The sequence below is a fragment of the Onychomys torridus genome, chromosome 8, assembly GCF_903995425.1.
Source record: "Onychomys torridus chromosome 8, mOncTor1.1, whole genome shotgun sequence".
In the NCBI taxonomy this organism is placed as follows: domain Eukaryota; kingdom Metazoa; phylum Chordata; class Mammalia; order Rodentia; family Cricetidae; genus Onychomys; species Onychomys torridus.
In genome coordinates, this window is record NC_050450.1 from 103,765,386 (window position 1) to 103,785,719 (window position 20,334).

Consider the following 20,334-nt stretch of genomic DNA (forward strand, 5'->3'; position numbering starts at 1 on the left):
TAAATCTTTAAAAAAAAAAAAAAAAAAAGAAAGAAAGAAAAGATAGGAGAGGATTGGAGAGATGGCTGAGTGGTTAAGAGCACTGGCTGCTCTTGCAGGAGGATCCAGGTTTAATCCAAAGTACCCTTGTGGCAGCTCACAACTGCCTGTCTGTAATTTAGTTCCAGGAGATCTGATGTACTCTGCAGGCTCCTGTACATACTTGGTACACATATATGCAGGCAAAATACTCATGCAAATCAAATAAAAATAAGTTTTAAAAGAAAACTGTGGGATTGGGGATTTAGCTCAGTGGTAGAGCGCTTGCCTAGCAAGCACAAGGCCCTGGGTTTGATCCCCACCTTAAAAAAAAAAAAAAGGAAAAAGAAAACTGTGGAAATCATTCTGGTAGCAGCTCCATGAGCATCATAATTTTCCACACTGTCTCTGTGTACATTTTTTCTTCAGCATGTGTAGTAGTCAGTAAGCTGCGCCAGCCAGACCTGATTGTATTCTTATGGTTGTCAGATGAAGTGCTGTCCAGGGAGTGTCTCAGGGGAGCCTGTGTTCCTTACCCAGATCAGGAGTAACACCTCTGAAGCTCCACCCTGTTGAAGCCCACTTAAGTAGGTATTCACCCACAAACTGAGGAGAGCTCAAGCTGGGATTGGGGTGTGGCGGGTTCTCTTCTCAGTCCTCAGGAAGTCTCTAGCTAAGGTCGGGACTGCCTTGCCACTGCTTGTGGGTGAAGCCCTTCCTTTCAAGCCTACTCACTCTTTACTCACTAGGGCATGCAGACTCCGGGAGATTTCCTCTGATCCTCTTCTTGGCTTTACCACAGTGCCAGAGGAACCATCTTGACTGCCCTTGCTCCAGGTGTACTGGAGCTGAGACTCCAGGGGGGCCTCACCCTCTCCTCTGTGGTTCTTCAGCCAGGAAGAAGCCACTGCATGCCCGCTTCCCATCAGCCATGCAAGCCCCAACATACCTCCTTCCTCTCAGAGCCAGATGCCATAGATTGCTTACTGAGGTGTGGCTGGGCCCCTCCTTTCCCAGCTGGGATTCATCTTTTTGAAATTACATGATACAGAAAATTGCCTGTCCTAGGAATCCAGCACTCCCCACCTCAGTTCTGTTTTATCCTTGCGCCTTGCAATGAGGCGCCTGTGTGATTCCTGAGTTTTGGAAGGATTTTGCCAATTTGGTTTTTTGTTCATTTGTTTGTTTCCTTTTTTTCTTTTTGTGAGACAAGGCCTCTATGTAGTCCTGGCTTTCCTAGAGCTTGCTTTATAGACCAGGCTGGCCTCAAACTCATAGAGATGCTCCTGCCTCTGCCTCTCAAGTGCTGGGATTAAAGGCGTGCCCACAGTGACCATTTGTATTCCTGACTTTGGAGTTGGGTAACTTTTTCTCCAGTCACAACATAAGCTACCAGGCTTCCTTCTGGTCCCCCAGAGTAAAGAACCCCCTTCCTGCCAATATGTACTTTTTGCCAGTTTGCATTGTGTCCTATCGTCCTGGGCTCTCCACTGTTTGCTGTTACTCTAACTCCTCAGCTGGAGGTGACCCGGGCTCTGATGCTTTGTGACTGACTGATGGCCGAAGCGCTGTGGCTGAGGCTTGAGTCTTCCCCTCTCAGATCATACAGTTCTCTTTTTCGTCCTGTGTAGTTCGTCTCTCCACACTCCAGAGCTGTTAGATCCTAGAGACTCTTCTTATGGGAGCCTTGAAGGAGAAGAAGGGTGGTATAGCCCCACCCCCAAGGGCTTGGTTTGGGTCCTTGATATAAAGTAGCATCTGCATCCAGATGTAAACCATCTGTACTGCTCCAGGGGCCAGGAAGAGGGCCACCCTTGACACATCCCAAGAAACAACAGTCCTGCCTCACTGTCAAGGACAGGTGACTTGGAATAGTCAGGTATCAGTACTCTCCCATCAGAAATGACTTTTGGCCAGACTTCGATTTCACATTCAAGCCCGGCTGGTTTCAGCAGGCTTTGTGTGAAGCACATACCTTGCCTGCTGAGCCATGCGTTTCAGCTTTGTTTTAGTCGGGTTTTTCAGTAGAGAAAGAGCCATTTCCTCCCCTTCCCTGCCTTTCCTTCAGACTGCAGGGACAAGCTGAGGCTGCCTTCCTGGGGAAGCCTCTGGCACTGGTGGGCGAGTTGAGCCTTCCTGTCTGAGCTGTCTGGGAGCAAGGCAACTCTGGTGCATCCACACTGGCTCCACCAGCTTCCGCCCATTTTTCTGCTAAGTGTAGTCTTCCCATTCCTGCCTGGGCCGTGTGCCCAGGCAAGTACCTGTCCTGGCCCATAGGACACTTGAAGGAAATGTACTGGTGATGGTGCTTCTCCAGAGCACGCCTGTGTGGGAGCCGGCTTCTGGACCACAGGCCAACCAATGCCCCCACACACAAGATTTTGGTGACTTCACTGAGTCACCGGGCTGTCATCTACATACCCCATCGTGGCCCTTGGGTATTGTGGGGGAGGGGTTGCTCAGGGAGCCGAAAGGAGAGGATTCAGACAAGACCTTGAATTCCTGATCCTCTCACCTCTACCACCTAAGTGTGATGATTATCCCCACATACACAGAGAGCCTTGTTGGTTGCCATTCTGATGCCCCCAGGAGGGCTCCTGGGGTGGTACCAGTCCTGAAGTAGCAGTGTGGCATGGTGGTTCAGAACACGCTTTGCTGGGCTATTGTGAAAATTAAATGAGATCATTAATCAAAAGGCTTAACATAAAACCTAAAATTGGCTGGGTGGTGGTAGCACATGCCTATAATCCCAGCACTCGGGAGGCAGAGGCAGGCGGATCTCTGTGAGTTCAAGGCCAGCCTGAGCTACAGAGTGAGTTCCAGGACAGATGCAAAACTACACAGAGAAACCCTGTCTCGAAAAGACAGAAAAACAACAACAACAAAACAAAACAAACAAACAACAAAAAAAAAACACCTAAAATTGTTCCCTGGGATTAAATTTTCTTAATTTTAGCCTCAGTGTTTGACCCATTGTCTGTGACATAATAAATCTTCAGCAGATTACTTATGGAATCTGTACGTGAGCTCAGTGTCCAGCAGTGTCTTTTGTTGTTCGTGGATTTGGTGTCTATTTGTATGGTTGTCTTGAGGCAGGGTTTGCTGGTTATTCAGACTGGCCTCAGTCCTGAGCAAGTGACCAGCCTCTTAGTATAGGTGGGACTTGTAGCAAGTGCCACCACACCCAGCTTAATTGTGTCTTTTCCCCCCTTTGTCTCAGGATTTAAGACCATTCGGATGAATAGTAAGAAAGAGGCTGGCCGGGCGGTGGTGGCGCAGGCCTGTAATCCCAGGAGGCAGAGGCAGTTGGAAAAACCAAAAAAGAAAAAAAGAAAGAGGCTGCAGGGCTGGGTATGGTGGGACAGGCCTGCACTTGCAACACTCTAGAGACATGAGGCGGGAGGGTCCACCGTTTCAGAAGGTCTCAGCTACACAGGCAGAAAGGGAGTAGGGGAAGAAGTGGGGTTTAACTTCAGCTTTGGTACCTCCCCAACCCCAATCCCACATCAGCCTTTAGTCCCCTCCTTAGCTACTCTCCCACCTCTTTCTGGTGTTGTTAGTGAACCCACACATCAGAGCTAACTGCTGCTAACATGTTTGCAGCCTAGAGTTATTCCATGGCAGCTGAAGGTAGTTGTAAATCCAGCTCTAACTAAAGAAAAAGTGGCAGGTGTCTGTGCTGTGTGCGCACCTGCAGCAGCCAGGCAGTTTAAGAGCACGGGGTGGGCTGGAAGGACCTCACCAGGCAGTTAGGTGGGACAGGATGCTTTTGCAAGTGAGCTCTAAGGTGTGCATAGGGTGCATCTTCTAGATGAGGGAGAGCAAAGAGCAGGCCACCTGTAGAAAGGGGAGGAGAGAAAATTGACACAGACATTTGGTAGGGCCTAGGGGCTGTCGTGAACATTCCTTTGGGGAGGGAGATTTTGGTTTGCTTTGGTCAGCCTAGAGTAGCCTTGAACTAAGCAATCCAACTTCCTCTACCTCTTCAGTGCTGGAATTACAGGTGTGAGCCACCACAAGTGGCTTTAAGAATTCCTTTTTTTCTTGTTTTGAGTGAACTCTGCTCACTAAATGAAATAGCATATTAGGACTTTGTAACTTCAAGGGCTGTCTGGGACCTCAGAGGATAAGGTGGGTGGATGCTGCCTCCTCAATCTCTCCCCAGCTGCCGGGTTACACTGTCCAGCGGGATCGTCCAGTATGTAGCATGCTTGCCCTGCCCCTTGCATGCTGCCCACTCAGAGTGCCTTCTCATGCCTAATGCTCCCAGGGCCAGGAAGAAAGCATGGCATGTCAACTGGCAGAATCAGGTCCCAGAGGCTGTATGCTATTACTCAAGGTTATCATTGGAGCTTTGTAGGGGCCTCGGGCTGGTTCCCAGAAGGGCTGATGGAGGCTGGTTGTACATAAACTTCCTTCTGTCCACCAAAACCTGCTGCTTCTCACTGCATAACTCTTCTTAGCTCATGTGACTGTCTCTCCTGCTCCATGGGTCTGTATCGTTCTTCCTTCCTCTGCCTATTAGCTCCATCCGTGACCGAACTTTGCTATTCTCTGCATGGAGGCCATGTTCTGGGGTCTGTGATTGCTGTGACACAGCAAGGCCTCCATCACTGATCTGCAAGTGTCAATCAGAATTATTGAGAAGAACAAATGGGCAGTTTCATAGCACTGTTTTCCAGCCCCTTGCAGCTCCTCATGCTGTGGCTGTTGAGACATTAGCCTCAGGTGAAGGCTGGGGAGAGGGGAAGGGAGAGTATAGACAGAAGATGGGTCCTCACGTCAGAATTGGTGTTCCGTCTCTCCCTTTCCCCTATTTGTTTATTTGAGACAGGATTTCATTATCTCTTTGTGTAGTCCTGGCTGGATTTAAACTCACAGATACCCGCCTCCCTTCCAAGGGCTGGAATTAAAGACGGGCACCACCACTCTTTGTTAAGACTCTGGACTCTTATTATTTAGTCCTGCCTGTCTGCTTGCCTCAAACTCCAGGCTGTGCACTACCACACTGGGCTCCTGTTTTTTTGTTTTTTGGGTTTTTTGGGGGAGGGTTGGGTGTGTGTGTGTGTGTGTTTTGAGGCAAGGATGGTGATGGGTAGCCCAAGCTGACCTACAATTTGAAATCCACCTGCCTCAGCCTCCTGAGTGCTAGGATTGCATGACTATGCTACCTTGTGACTATGCTCAGCATGTGAGCCCAGGTCCCCCCCCCCCCTTTTAGCTTCATTTAGAAAGCTATGAGTTTGGGTTTTACTTTGTCTTCATTGGATTCGGACTAGGTGAAAAAGCTGACCTCAGAGCTGCTCTCCTTTCCTACATTGGTGCTATTTCCATCTTCTTCCCAGAGGAGAGAGCCCGAGACTGAGGAGCCTTTTTGTCTCTGCTATGGGTTCCAGGTCCCCCTCTTGATACAGACAACTGTCTGGTAAATAGCTCTTGTAGTCTGAGTTAAGGCTGACTAATTGAAAGCCAGAGGAAGAGAGCTATACAAGTTCTAACAAGTATCCTTGGGCATTTGGAAACACTGCTTTAAGGGAAGGAAAGGAGAACAGAGGTGTCCTGTTATCACCTGAATCTTCATGACTCCCCTTCTGACCCTTTCAAAGGCTGAGGAGGCTCTCCTCAATCACGCAGGTTTGTAGTGGGCTTCCTACCCTGTCTGCAGTTTAACCGTGTCCACCTAGCCTGTCTTCGGCCAGCATGATCATAATTCACAGGTGCTGGGTTCAGATTCACACAAAACTCTTTGCATCTGGTGAGGCTGGTGGGAAGCTGTCTCTGGATCGTTGCTTTGCTGTGACACACATCCCTGCCCATTTCTGCCCACCCAACCACCGGTGTGGCTGGGGCTCTAAAGGGTCATTGCACTGTGCCATAAGAATCATCATGTTAAATTCACCTCAAGGATAATCTGTTTTAAGTAGTTCCGACTTTGGAGCTTGTCTTTGCAGTGTTGGGGATCAAACTCCTGTTTGTGTATGCTAGGCAAGTGCTCTACCACTGAGCTCTAGATGCCCATCTTCATTGGTCACTTTCCTACTCAGCTTTCCTCTATGCTGTTGACATCTGGACCTGTCTCCACTGAAGAACAGGTGATGCAGGGACTTGGAGCCTCTCACTGGACAGGATGATGAGTTTAGAAAGGCTGAGGAGCCAAGCCATAGATCATAGGACCAAGACGGGGATTTTGGTCCTGCCCATGGTTTTCCTTTTTAACAGCATCATATCTGTTCTCCCAGAGACAGGGTCAAACAACCTCAGCTGGGCCAGCCAGACCCTTTAAAGAGATGTGATTCACTTCTATCACTCTGGGGTAGACACTGTATTAAAATTCTAGTGACTCCCCAGTCTACTCTCACAGCTCTCTGGAGAGCATTGGGCCCTGGAGACTTCATAGGCCTATCCCTCTGTGGGCCTGTGTGTCTGCCTGGGAAGGCGGGAACTCCAGCTGATGTTTTCCTGCTGTTACCCCCCAGGAAGCTGTCTCCTAGTGGAAAAACACAAGGGAATTTTAGTCCCACGCCTGGTCACTGAAATGCTCCTTAATGCTGAGCTTTCTTCCCATTACTGCTACAAAGGAGTTGTTGTTGGTCCCTGAGACATTGGCACCGTCTGAACAGCAGTTGATTTATGACTCCAACCTGAACTTGATGTGGCAGTCCTCCAGGCCTGCCTCCCAGCCCCCTTTTTTGCCCACCTGATTGGCAGGAGGTGGATGGTGAGGAGAAACAGGTTGCTAAGCAATCTGGCTTCAACATTGTGCTCTTACAGTTTGAATGAATAGTTGCAGTGTTCAGAAAAGAGGGGACTTTGGGTCTGTCTCAGAATCAGAGGGAAGGGGGTCTGATCTTGGCACGGGGCCATGCCTGACTTGGAGGAGTTTGGACCCTTCACACCCCTTCCCTTCCTTCTTGGTGCCGGGGCCCAGCTCTGCGGCTGCTCCCCTGTGAAGACCCTGTTGCACAACCATTGCTGTATTACCTCCTCTCTCACTGAGCATGGGGCGGGAACCAGATTTGAACCTTCAGTGAACTCCTCCTCTGCAATTTCCATCTCTGTCCTTGGGGCATTGAAGATCCCTGATCTTACTGAGTTCAAGGACCCTTGGATCAGCAGAGACAAGGCTTCGCTTCCTGCTGTGCCAGAAGCCTGTAGCCTAACTGTCACCCCCTCAGCTTGACCTGGTTAGGCAAAGCAGTGAAATAAGACATTTGTTTTCAGTGTGAAATTTTATATATATATTTCTTTGGACAGAATATAAAACCAATGTAAGGAGAGGTGAGGGTCAAGGAGGACCAGAGACCTCAAGCCAGGGACTTTGGGGGACCTCATTTAGTCTCTAAAAGGCTTCTTTGAGCTGCCCCTTAATGCTCATGATAAAGTCTGCCCTGCTTGTTTGGAGCGAAATAAGAAAATTCCCAGGAGCAAGCAGTCACGGGAGGTAGGTGGCAGAGAGGGTTCCCCTCATAGCCCTCCCTAGTGGTATGTTCAGATAAGCTCTCCCAACCCAGGGGAGCCATGGGCAGGGAACAGGTCACACCGGTGGCAGGAGCGTGGTCACTGTTCTGGGCTCTCCGCAGCATGGCTCAGTGCAGTCCCTCCTGGGGCCATGGAGCTCCCAGCTGTCATGATGGGGAGAAGTGATCAGAGCTCTGGGTCCCGGAGCCTTGAAGCTCTGCTCACTGTCACCAACCCTTCAACCTCCAGGAAGCCCGTATCTTGGTAAAGAGAGTGACTGTGCCCAGGAGCCCAGCCCTACCTTTGTGTGTTTCTCTCTCTACAGGATAATACAGAAGCAGAGAAGCGGGATCCCCAGGAATTAGTGGGTGAGTACCCTGGGGGCATGTATACTCTGAGTCCTTGCCCTGAGCAAGCTGGCTTCCACTCATGCCAGGCCTCTGCTCTTTTGGGCATCTCCCTGCTGTGAGCTCCCAAAGCCTTTGGCAATTCCTAGGGTGAATGGGTGAGACCTCCAGGCAACATTCTTTGAAAATGGCATTTTGTGTGCGTTTTTTCTGGGCTTTGGGTGGCTGCCAGTGTTGTCAAGGGAGTGTAGAGTTCTGTACAGCTGGGAGTTCATCTTGGTCTTTGCTTCTTCCACTTGTGCCCTGGACCTGACCTCTCTGTCTTTGTAGCCTCGTGTCCCCACTACCATATTCATGTTGCTCAGGGAATCAGCATAAGGCCTCTGCAGGCACTTTGCCTTGTCCCCAGGCAGGAACATGGCTCACAGCCTTGGCATATGCGGCCCTTGGTAACTTTGGAGAGTGGAATGACTTGTGGGAAGCCACATTCCATCCATGCCCTCTGCCAGCCCCAGCATCCTAAGCCTTTTAGAAAGCCACTCGCTCCTTAGTTTAGCCATGGACTTGGTAATGGCTCCAAAAACCTGACCCAGGGGAGGTTCCTGGTGTCACTGTCAGAGCCTTCCCTCAGCAACAGCCGTCGCCTGCTCCCTGGCCATTGTGCTAATCTTTAGGAAAAGTGTGCTCCTACTTTTTTTGGTTCTGTTCCCAAAGGACACCTGCAGAGCCCACCCCTGCATCTCCATGTGTATGTTCAAGGCTTATGCTTTCCAGCCCTGGGGGTTCAAAGCTCAGAAACTTGGCTTGAAAGTGTGCTTCCAGTGTCCCGCCCACCTGCTCTTTCTCCAAGAAGCACCCATTTGTTGTAGGTTGTTGACGAGTGAGTGGTTTTCCATAACTAAGTGCTAGGGATCATTCATTCCATTTTCCTTTGGACCCATTGGGCAAGAACATAATTACTCAGCCTTGATCCCTAGGTTCTCTGATAGATAGTTTAAGTCTTATTTAAAGAAGTCAGGGGCTGGAGAGATGGCTTAGTGGTTAAGAGCACTTGCTGTTCTTACAGAGGACCCAGGTTCATTTCCCAGCATCCATGTTGGGTGGTTCACAAGTTTCTGTGACTATAGGTCCAGGGAGTCAAATACCTTATTCTCTGCCCTCAGCAGGTACTTGCATACACATGATACACATACACACACTCAGACACATTCACATACATCTATGTAAATCAGGAACCAGAATTTTCTTAATCCTTAGAATTTGTTCTTTAGAAGATGACACTTGGGATATGACGGCTTCAAGGGCAGAGGAGGCAAGGTACACATCTAATTGGAAGCCAGAAACGGCCTGCAAGACCAGGTGTAGCAGGAGCTGTAGCCTCTTCCATCTGGGTCCCACTTCACTCTGCTGTTCACTGCCGAGAAACTTCAAGGCTTGGGGTCAGAGAGCAACCTGGTCAGGAACCAGCATCAGAGAAGTGGTAGAGTGTGTGTGGGCATCAGCTGGGGGTCCTCCACAACCAGCGTGGCTCTTTCTCTGGCTTTGTTTTGACATTTTATTTATTTATTTATTTTAAGATTCATGTAGTTAGCACAAACAGGAGTCAACAACTATGGGGCCCAGGCTAGCTTTAAACTGGTTGGTCCTCTGCCTTAGCCTCTCAAGATCCAGTATTCCAGGAAATGCCACCACACCCAGCCTCTGTGCCATGTCTTTGAAATAGTTTTTTTGAGATGCATTTCATAGAGTAATTTCATAGTTGTGAGTTTAAGTGTACACTGGTGAATTTTGATAGACATAGCTGTGCTAGCCCTACCAACCATCAGTTCTACCCTTCTTATTGGTCCCTGGTTAACTCCTCTGTGCAGGAAGAGGTAAGTCTCAAGTAAGAAGTGGTCTTGATGGGAGTTCAGCCCTATTTTGACAATGTCCTGTAAATTAGGGCCCGTTGACCCTTGGGCTGGACCATTCATTCTGTCACGAGGGCCATCTTGTGCATGATAGGATGCTTAGCAGTAGAATGCTGTCTGCCCGCGGGCAGCACAAGCGTCCTTGCTCCTCCTCGCTGAAATAACAAGGCAGGTGTCGCTTTGGGAAGCAGAAGCACCACAGTGGAGAGTGTGGTGCAGATCCTGGTCTTCCTGTCTGGCTTTCTGTTTGGACACTGTGCTTTAGAGATTGCATCCACGCTGCTGAGCATAGCCATCCCTTTTCACTTGTCTGTTTGGGCTAAGGAACCTCTCACTGTGGCAGACAGGATTTGTTCGTTCGCTCTCTTGTGGGGGACACGGTACATCTTTCATCTGCATAGGTGCAGTGCTTTTTCTCTTCAAGGGGTAGGTGGTGAGTCAGTTCCTCTTCAGCAGAGTGGCTTCTGGTCATGATGCGATATTTACTGCCCCCTCTGTCTGAACTCAGCTCCTTTTAACTGAGTGAGTCCTGGGTGTCGGGTGTCCCACCTCTAAAAGAACAAAGAGCCAAGAAGCCAACTCTCGGGCCTCTCCAGCACTGCAACTCCTGACAGCTGCTGGCCTGGCCTGGAACAGTGCTGATGCAGCTGGGGGAGAGCTCCGAGTCACTCAGGAACCTCCTATTTACTGCCTCTCAAGTATCCTGCAAGCAGCCTCTGCCCCTCTGGGCTTGCTGACCCTGCTTCCCCGCTGCCCTATCCTGGGGCTAGCTGCTCTGCTCAGATCCTACCTGGCGGCCATGGATACTGCCGATATTTTTTGACAAAGGCATTTGCAGGGCATGACTCATGCTGACAGCATGCTTCTCAAATAGTAAGTGCAGCTGCCCTTACAGGCCACCCCGGCATAGCCAAGCAACAGCTACGGGCAGAGACGCTGCCCTCAAGTGTCTGTGGACACATTGCTTAGCACATTTCCTGAGACAGTGGTTTGGGGCTCTGGCTACACATAGGGCAGCTGTCTCCTGTGTTGGATTTGTCCTAGCACTGAGAAGAGTCACTGGAGTCTGTCTTGAAGCCTGTGAAGTAAACTTTTATTCTGTTGTCCAGAATATGGCACTTTCTTGTCATTGACTTCCCAAGAATAGCCCTGTATCTACCCCTGCTCTTATGTTGTTGTTGGGTTTTTTTGTTTGTTTGTTTATTGTTGTTTTTTTTTTGAGACAGGGTTTCTCTGTAGCTATGGAGCCTGTCCTGGACTAGCTCTGTAGCCCAGGCTGGCCTCGAACTCACAGAGATCCACCTGCCTCTGCCTCCCGAGTGCTGGGATTATAGGCTTGCGCCGCCACCACCACCCGGCTCTACCCCTGCTCTTAAGGGGTTCCTTCTCTTGTTCTACTGTCTACTGATTATGCCTCAGAGGGTGGAGGGTTGCTACGGTAACAGAGTCACACCCTGTTTTTCTAAAAAGCTTTCCTGGCAAATGCCAAAGGGCACTCTTTGTCTCTGTCACATGCACATATACCCTGTCCAGCCCCAGCGCCTGCCAAGACCTTCTTGCTTTTGTTACTAACGCTCACAAAATGCCACAACCAGCTCTTTCCAGCTGCTTCCACTCTCAGCTAGTCCCCGTAGTCTGAGCTCAGACCTAGAACTTCTGCTTATCCCAGGGCTGGGAAGAAGGAAGAAATCAAGATTCGGCTTTGGAACACCTGCCAGAGCTGGGTGGTTCCCCAGCTGAGGCCAGTGGGGATGGCAGAGGAGTGCAGTGCATTGACAAGTGGGTAGTCCCTTACAGAGACTTGGGCAGCCACTGCATCTCAGGCCCACAACAGGACCTTTGATCTGTGGGGCGCAGCCTGTGCTTAGGGTGTGTCTACTTACAACCCACTGGTGGTGCTGAAACCCAGCACTGTACTTGTGTTCTGAGACTGCCTTGGGCCTGACCCCTGGCCTCAGTGTGTTTGTAGTATGCACAGGCCAGAACTAGCACAGCAGCTGAACTAGCAAAGTCATTAGTGTTTGGGATCTCTGAGGCATTGTCCCCTGACTTACTCAGCACTGCATTCATCACAGATGGCAAACTGAGCAGAGATCAAAGCACCTTATCAGCAAAGAAGAAAACATTAACCTCTGCTGGCTGCAGTGGTGCATGCTTGCAGCCCCTGCTGATCAAAAGGCTGAAGCAGGAGAGTCGCTGCAGCCCAGGAAGTAGGGCCAGCCTGGGCCCCTGAATGAAGTGATTCACACACACCCTTTTTTTTTTTTTTTTTTTTTTTTTAAAGCCCTTGAGATCTGGGATTGTTTTAAAATCATGGCCAGTGAGGAGGCTTAGCAGCTAACCCATTCTGCTTCGATAGGGCCTGAATTTGAGTCCCAGCACCCGTGTTCTGGAGCACACAACCTCCATACTCCATCTCCAGGGGATCTGATGCTCTCTCCAGACTCTGAGGGCTCTTGCGCTCCCACATGCAAGGAACCCACACACAGACATAACAGACATATATGTAATTTTTAAAAAGTAAAATCTTTAAAAAGTAATAAACCCAGCCTTGGGACAAGAGACCAGGAAGGCTATGCCTCTCTAGTCCCTTCCACCCAGGCGTGCGTCAGCCTTAGAGAGCTGTTCCAAGAAAGGGCTTAGGTAAAGGCCTGGCACACAGTAGGTCCGCAGCAAGCATTCCACTGCCTGCTGGTGGTGGTGGCTTTGGTGTTCCCTCCTCCTGCCCCACCCTAGGCTGTTTGTTCATTGTGTGGTCCTTTTCATGATTGTTAAAGAGCACAGCAGAACCCCACAACAAATAGCCCATTGTCTGTGTGCTCCTAAGCAGGGCTCTGAGGTCCTGGGGTGGCCAGAGGCTACAGGGAAGGGAGTGAGAGAGGAGGCAGGCTTGGGTGGGCAGTGGCCATTCTCGGAGGGAATTGCCCTTGGGAGTTGTGAGTCTTTATGTCAGAATCAGGCCTTTTGTTCAAGTCTTTTTATGCACAAGCTGCTTGGGACCCAAAACATTGGGAACCCTAAACACAGTTTCCCCTAGCCTAGGCAAGATAGCCCCAGACCAGAAGGATAGTGCCAAGCAGCTGTGACTCCTACTGTGGAGGCTGGACTTGACTTGTACTTGAGGCTGACTTGTGTCTCTTCCAGCCCTGGGTTCAGTGTCTTCCACCAGGCAGAATTACACTGTAGAAATTGGCACATTTGTTGGAGTGTGGCTCCTCCCTTCCCCCCTCCCCCAGCCCTTTACAGGACATGCTCTTTCCTTAAAAGTTAGTCACGGAGCTTTGTAGCATGTGTTATTTACACCTGTCCCCTCTACCTCAACTTCCCTTCTCCCAGGTTGACACATGGCAGGCTTCTGACCATTTGATCTCAACTCAGGTAATCTTCCTGGATGTCCCTGACAGCCTGCTCACTGTCTTTACAGCATGTTTCCCTCTCTGGAGTCATTGTGTGCTTGTGCCTTTATTTATCACCCCTGGCCTTTCCTCCCAACCCCAGAATTCCCTCTGTTTCCTCAACAGCCTCCTTTTCTGAAAGGGTCCGAAACATGTCACCTGATGAAATCAAGATCCCACCAGAACCGCCTGGCAGATGTTCAAATCACTTACAAGTAAGCGAGGATCAGGCTGCCCACGTGGATGAGATGGCCTGGGTTACACTGTCTGGTTGGGCCATGACCTTCAGAGGCCATGCCAGGGAGAAAGACCAAGTCAAACTGCCGGGTGGGCAGGAGCCTGCAGTCTTGGATAATTCCTGTAAGCCAGATCTCAGGCATTGACAGTCGCTGCCACATCTGTCATGTGCTGCTCTCACTGAGGTCCTAAGGTCTACCTCAACAAAGTAACATCCATCTTCTCTGCAGCCTCACTGAGCCAGGGGACTTCTCAGGGAAATTTGACAAGAAACTGAGGAGCCATCAGAATGTAAAATAAGTTCCAGAAGTGTAAGGTGCAGCATTTAAACACATGGTTTCTTTCTGTGTTCCTAAATCAGCAGCTTCTGCCTGCAGGCCTGACCCAAGGGGTTTTTTTTGTTTGTTTGTTGGTTGGTTGGTTGGTTGGGTTGGGTTTTGGGTTCTTTTTGGTTTTTTGGTTTGGTTTTGTAGACTAGACTAACCTGAACTCACTGAAATCCACCGCCACCCAACTCCTGACACAAGGTTTTAAATGCCTAAGAACAGCAGCCTCTCGTCTGTGCAGTTGACCGAGGGAAACAGGACTCAGTACAACTGAGACTTCACCCATGTGCTTGCTTCTCCTTGTCCCTCTCTAAGTCCCCTGTGAGTAGGACCTTTCAGTAAACAACAGGGCAGGTGCCCAGGGCTCCATAATCGTGGACCTTTTCCCCCTGTCCTGCCTTTGATCCCGCTTCTTCTGAGTGCCTCCAGCTATCCAGCAAGCACATGGCACCACCCAAATGGATGGATGACTAATAAGTCCTAGGGCTGAGGAATGCAGCAGTCCAGGAGAGGACCAGAGTCAGGACTAGGGCACAGTACAGATTCTCTTCCTCTCCCAGAAGTCCCCTCCCTTGGCTAAGTTGTCTGCCTCCCTCCCCATCACCCCCCAGGATGGCATCACCCTCCATGCCAAACAAGTTGAAGCCTGTAAGGACAGTTCTACAGGCCTGCCAAGCAAAAGCAACCAGCCACTCAGAGCTCTTAAGTTCAGAATATTCTTTTTTGCTCTTCTGGGTATAGGGACCATGGCGTTTAAACAAACAGCAGAACCTTTGATGGGTCTAGATCCTGTAAGTCAGGGTTCACCTCGAGCTGCCGAGCCTCCTGTGTAAGGCCTCCTGCAGTGCCCTTGACGTAACCCCCAAGGAGAGGCTTCGCACGGCCAGCTTCTCGCTCCCCGATAGTGAAGTGCTTTCCAAACCTCAGGCTTCCTCATGCCTGTCATCAGAAAGAGGGTCAGATTGGGCCTTCTGACTGGGGGGAGTGGTCACCTCTTCTAAGAAAGGCTCAGGAGAGCTGCCTAGGACCTCTAGCCCCTCCCACCTCTGGCAGGTAAAGTGCTCCCCAGATCTTTTCTCTCTGGAGAGTCTCCATGTGTCACTGCCCGGCACTTAGCCCTTGAACTGAACCGCTGCTCATGTTCCTGGCTCAGACCGCTCTTCTCAGAGGAGGCTCTGCCCTGAGTCGAGTCTCTGGGGCCTCTTCACTGGTACTAGGCAACATTGATGCCATCAGTTTTAAGGATTTCTATTGCTGTGATTTAAAAAACTATAAGCTAGGCAGTGGTGGCACACACCTTTAATCTAGCACTCAGGAGGCAAAAGCAGGTGGATCTCTGAGTTCAAAGCCAGCCTGGTCTACAGAGCAATTTCCAGGACAGCCAGGGCTACATAGAGAAACCCTGTCTCAAAAATAAAAGCAAAAACAAAAAGAACTTGCCTAACATGCCAGTCTTATGGAATCATTTTCTCAATTAAGATTCCCTCTTCCGGGCATGTGTAGGTTTGTGTTGAGTTGACAAAAACCAACCAGCACAGCCCCTGTCACAGGCTTAGTCTCTGGGCCTGTGTCACCAGCTTGGATGCTGGCACTGCTGTTTTCCTAGATTGAGCATCCATGGAGGAGTTTGAGAGGTTAGCTCTTGACCCTTGATTGTGAGCCTTGTTAACTGGCGTGAACCAGCTCTCTCACCCACCTTACAGAAAACATTGTAAGGTGCAGCTCTGCACTAGAGCATGTGCCTGGCCTGCACAAGGCCCTGGTTCCATCCTAAGCACCACCAAAAATAAAATTTAAAAAAGGCATCTAAGAGCACTGACTATTCTTCCAGAGGTCCTGAGTTCAATTCCCAGCAACCACATGGTGGCTCACAACCATCTGTAATGAGATCTGGCACCCTCTTCTGGTCTACAGACATACATGCTCTATACATAATAAATAAATAAATCTTTTTTTTTTTTTTTTTTTTTAAAGGCATCTAGACAGTTTGAGACCAACTTCAAAAAAGTCTGCCTCTCCCTCTGAGGTGACGGCACATTCTCAGATCTCCTAAAGACCTCATATGGTTACTTATTTCTATTTTGTGCACATTGGTGTTTTGCCTGCATGTATATCTGTTTGAGTGTCAGATCCTATGGAACTGGAGTTACAGACAGTTATGAGCTACCTACCATGTGGGTGCTGGGAATTGAACCTGGGTCCTCTGGAATAACGGCCAGTGCTCTTAAGTGCTGAGCCATCTCTCCAGCCTCGCTCATTAACTCTTAGACTTTCTTTACGCCCTCCTTGGTGGGGTGGGGGTTGTTGGGAGCTGATATCCACTTGTGGGTTTGGTTCTTGGCTTCCAGGTAGCTTCTGACTTGGTCTTTCTCCTACTCTATACTGATATCAGAGGATGGGCTAGGAGAAATCGGCAATGGAAAGTGACTGATGTGGGCCTGACTTGCCTGTGCAAAACTGGTCAGAGGCTGGGTATAAGCTGAGACAATTGAAATCAGGTTTCATGTGGTCCGGGGGCACAGACTGGATTGTCGGGGGCAGGCTCATGGCATGCTCACCCCTCTCAACTTCACAGGACAAGATCCAGAAGCTTTACGAGAGGAAGATAAAGGAGGGAATGGATATGAATTATATCATCCAGAGGAAGAAGGAGTTCCGGAACCCCAGGTGAGCTCCTCCGAGCCTGTAGATGACAGTGTGAGATGGGGACCAAGGACACCTTGGGAAGCTGTCGAGGAGAGGTCCAGCTTTGATCCCATCTGAGCCCAGAGTGGCTTCGCCCAGACTTCCACTTAGACTAGATGCCTGCTAGACACATAAGAGGTTTACAGATTGAATACAGGTTCAAGGTGTGAGCTACTTACTCTGCAGTGATGGCTAAGAGGTCTGGCTTGGGGTGGGGTGGGGTGGGTGGAGATCTTTGGTGTGTAAAATGAATGAAAATTTTTTCTTCCTTTTTTTTTTTTTTTTTTTTGGTCGGAGCTGAGGATTGAACCCAGGGCTAAATCCCCAACCCCGAAAATTTTTTCTTAATTAAAAAAAAAAAACCATGCTGGGCGGTGGTGGCACATGCCTTTAATCCCAGTACTTGGGAGGCAGAGGCAGGTGGATCTCTGTGAGTTCGAGGCCAGCCTGGTCTACAGAGGGAGATCCAGGAAAGGTGCAAAGCTACACAGAGAAACCCTGTCTCGAAAAACCAAAAAAAAAAAAAAAAGAGGCCTGAGGCCTGGTTGAGTTCTGGTCACCAACCTGGTCCTAAAGGAGGGCATTCAATAAGACAATCACTAGAGGTTCTTCCAACTCAAAAAAACTGGGTTTTGCCTCTTGGTAAAGGGTTTTAGGAACAAAGCTATGTCTGGGTCTGTTGTTTGAGTCTTTGAGATAGGGTTTCACTATGTAGCCCTGGCTGGCCTCGAACTCTCAGAATCTGCCTGCCTCTGCCTCCCACATGCTGGGATTTGAGTGCTGTGAATAAAGGTTGCACTACTGTGCCTGCCTATGTCTGGGTCTTATTCTTTCCAATACTCAAACTAGTCAAAAACCCAAGAAAGAACATGGTGCGTGACAATGGGAACCTATGCTAGCCATTGTGTGGATCTGAGTGTGGAAGCCCCAACTCAGCCATGCTAACAAAAGGCCAGAAACAGCTACATTAGACGTGACATGCATTGTTGTCTTGGCCCTCATCCTGGCCCCTAGCCACAGCCATTTGAGGAGAGTGCAGAGTCATAAGGGACAGGAAGACAGGCTTCCATCAGAGGCTGCGTTGGAAGAAGTGAACTGGGTTGAAAGTTTTCATCTCTTTGTCATAGTCCCAGGAGCTGATGGTTCTGGTTCCATACAGGGATGTGGGACCAATGCAGACCCTGCTCGCTGATTGTTCTGTTCCCTTTTCAGCATCTACGAGAAGCTGATCCAGTTTTGTGCCATTGATGAGCTGGGCACCAACTATCCAAAGGTGTGTCCTGCACACATGGGCTGGAGAGTGATAGAGCTTGCTGGACTGGCTGGGACTGGGAGCCACAGAAAGGTCCATGGAGCGGCCCTGATGGCAGTCTAACAGATGCCAGTGACGGGATGGGTCTCTGGGTCCCAACCAGTTAGAAGCCAACGGTGGGACTGCTTCCTCTGCTGCCAGCTGAGCAAGTGCTCCTTCTCTGGATCCTTAAGAGATTCCTGGTTATCCAACTGGGGGACAGCTGAAGCCCGGTGCTTTCCATAGGGCTGGGGCCCCAGCCTAGGGAGATCCATTTCTGGCCCGTGCTCTCTGATGGTCTCTGACTGCACTTGACTTTCTCTTTTCAGGATATGTTTGACCCCCATGGCTGGTCTGAAGACTCCTACTATGAGGCATTAGGTAACTTCTGTTTAATCTGCTCATCCACACACCCTTCCATCTGTCCATCCAGTTAGTGATCTAGGTGTCCCCTGTTTCAGGGTCTATGCCCAGGCCCTGTCCACAGGATTACTGCCGACTTGGCCTTGGACAGAATGACTGCCCTTGCTGACAAGACTTGAACACAGTGATGACAGGTGGTTGGATCAGCTATGCCCACACTGATGCCACTGAGTCAGTGTGAGCGGAGTAGTGGTACAGTCAGGAGCCTTTGGCAAGCAGAGTCACCTGACCTGGCCAAAGGACTGGGGAGGCCCTGTTAGGAAACTGTTTGGAGATGTGGGGGGGGGGGGAGCCAGAATGCCCTGGGCAGAGGAAGTGTGTTCTGAGGCCGATGAGCACAGCACAGAGAACTGAGCCTGTAAGTCACCATTCACAAGTCAGAGCCTAGATGCCAGGTCCTGGCTCCTTGGTGCACATGTATGTGTGGCCCTTACAAGTTTTTTTTTGTTTTGTTTTGTTTTTTTTTTTTTTTTTTTTTTTGGTTTGGAACTCACTTTGTAGACCAGGCTGGCCTCGAACTCACAGAGATCTGCCTGGAGTGCTGGGATTAAAGGTGTGTGCCACCACCACCTGGCTCCCTTACAGGTTTTGCTTTGAATTAGTTACCAATATTTTTATTTACAATAAAATTCTGTATCTAGTGTTTCTTAATGATTGGGAAGATACTTCCCTCAGGATCAGCTGACCCTTCCCAGCAGGTGTGCAGGCCCCCAGACCCTGGTCAAGGCCCATGTTCCATGCTAACCAAGGCCCAGCACTTCATCCTGCCAAGTGCAGGATGCTGAACCCGTGCAGCCCTCTAGGTCAGGGCAGAGACCTCCTTTGATCACACACTGCTCATGACAACCTCATAACGTGAATGCCTCATAGTAGCCTGTGTCTTCTCTCCACAGCCAAGGCCCAGAAGATTGAAATGGACAAATTGGAAAAGGCCAAAAAGGAGCGGACCAAAGTGAGTAGTGACAGCTGCTGGGGTGGAGGCAGGTGTGTGGAGTGTGCGGGTCCTGCAGGCTGAGTCTAAGTCAGGAGTCCTAGGCTTTCCCCCCACACCCTTCACTGCCTACTGAGGCTTTGAGCAGCATTGACCATGCTCTCTTCCATCAGCAGACTGCTGTGCCCCACCATGTGGCTTGAAGGCTTGGTGTTCCCTGAGTCTGCCCTTCTACATCTCCTCTGCAGAGTCCTGGTAGCGCTGTCTCTTATGGGTCGTTGCTGCCTCCTTGGCCTGATTAGAAGTTGGTATTCCTTCTGAGAGAGTGGGCCAAGGCCAGCTCCAGTTTGTCCATTTCTTGACCTACAGAGCTGACCTCAGCAGGCAGCTTGTGTGCTTCCCTGTGGTCTCCTGTATGAGACCCCATAAGCCATCATTTTGGACAACAAGCACCACTTCTTTAGCAGTGTGATCTGGGTCCTTCAGGAGCAGCAGATTAACTCCAAGATCAAAGTAGAGTCCTCTATGCTGTACCATAGGACCAGAGCCCAAGACAGATAGCTGTTCATCAAGACACCAGCTCCTGCTGACTCAGTGTCTCAGCTGCTGTGGCCACAAGATACTCCCCTTGCCTCAGGCTGAGGGACTGTGAGGCCTGCTGTGCTGTGGCCTCACTGAGGCCTTGGTTGGCAGACCAGGAGTGTGGGGGCTAGTACCAGGGGATATAAAACTACATTTCTCCTTCCTAACCGTTGAGTGGCTCTCCCTTCTTTCTCTTTCCTCTCCCCTTCAAACCCCAGGCTTAGTGCAGGGACGTGTCTGTAGCACCGGGGACCACAGCTGTCCTCCCCTGTGTGGAAGGCACCACTTCCTCCTGGTGCTAGGGGTGCTAAGCATGTGCGTACTCTGTGATGCTGGGAGAGATCTTGGAAGAGGTGAAAAGCCCTTCAGGCTGTCTCAGGCACCTCCTCCCCCAGATGCTCCCAGCAAAGATGGTTTTCAGGGCCTCTTGTGTAAGTGCCAAACTCCTGTCCCCTGGGAGCAGACAGATGGCACAGGAAATGGACACACAGCCAAGCACTGGTCTCACTGTCCTCTCTCCCCTCCAGATTGAGTTTGTAACGGGCACCAAGAAAGGCACGACGACCAATACCACGGCCACCACCACCACCACTGCCAGCACAGCTGTTGCAGGTAGAGATGGCCTTGGGGGCGGCAGCTAGAGCCAGGGCTCCTGGGCCTGTCGGGGAAGGGCCTGTGCCCAGGCTCGGCCTTGCTATGTTCTGCTAAGTGTGAGCATAGCAAGTCTTGGA

The 20,334-nt window shown here is 50.1% G+C and overlaps 1 protein-coding gene across 1 annotated transcript in view; it reads left to right on the plus strand.

Annotated features, from left to right (window-relative positions):
• LOC118589861 (SAP30 binding protein) overlaps positions 1–20,334 on the plus strand; it is a 33,973-nt gene that overhangs the window by 12,020 nt on the left and 1,619 nt on the right. Inside the window, exons 4-10 of the mRNA XM_036197509.1 lie at positions 7,802–7,844; positions 13,255–13,343; positions 16,267–16,358; positions 17,589–17,649; positions 17,997–18,048; positions 18,984–19,042; positions 20,131–20,215. Coding sequence (XP_036053402.1) covers positions 7,802–7,844; positions 13,255–13,343; positions 16,267–16,358; positions 17,589–17,649; positions 17,997–18,048; positions 18,984–19,042; positions 20,131–20,215 — 481 coding nt within the window. The remainder of the gene's footprint in view (positions 1–7,801; positions 7,845–13,254; positions 13,344–16,266; positions 16,359–17,588; positions 17,650–17,996; positions 18,049–18,983; positions 19,043–20,130; positions 20,216–20,334) is intronic.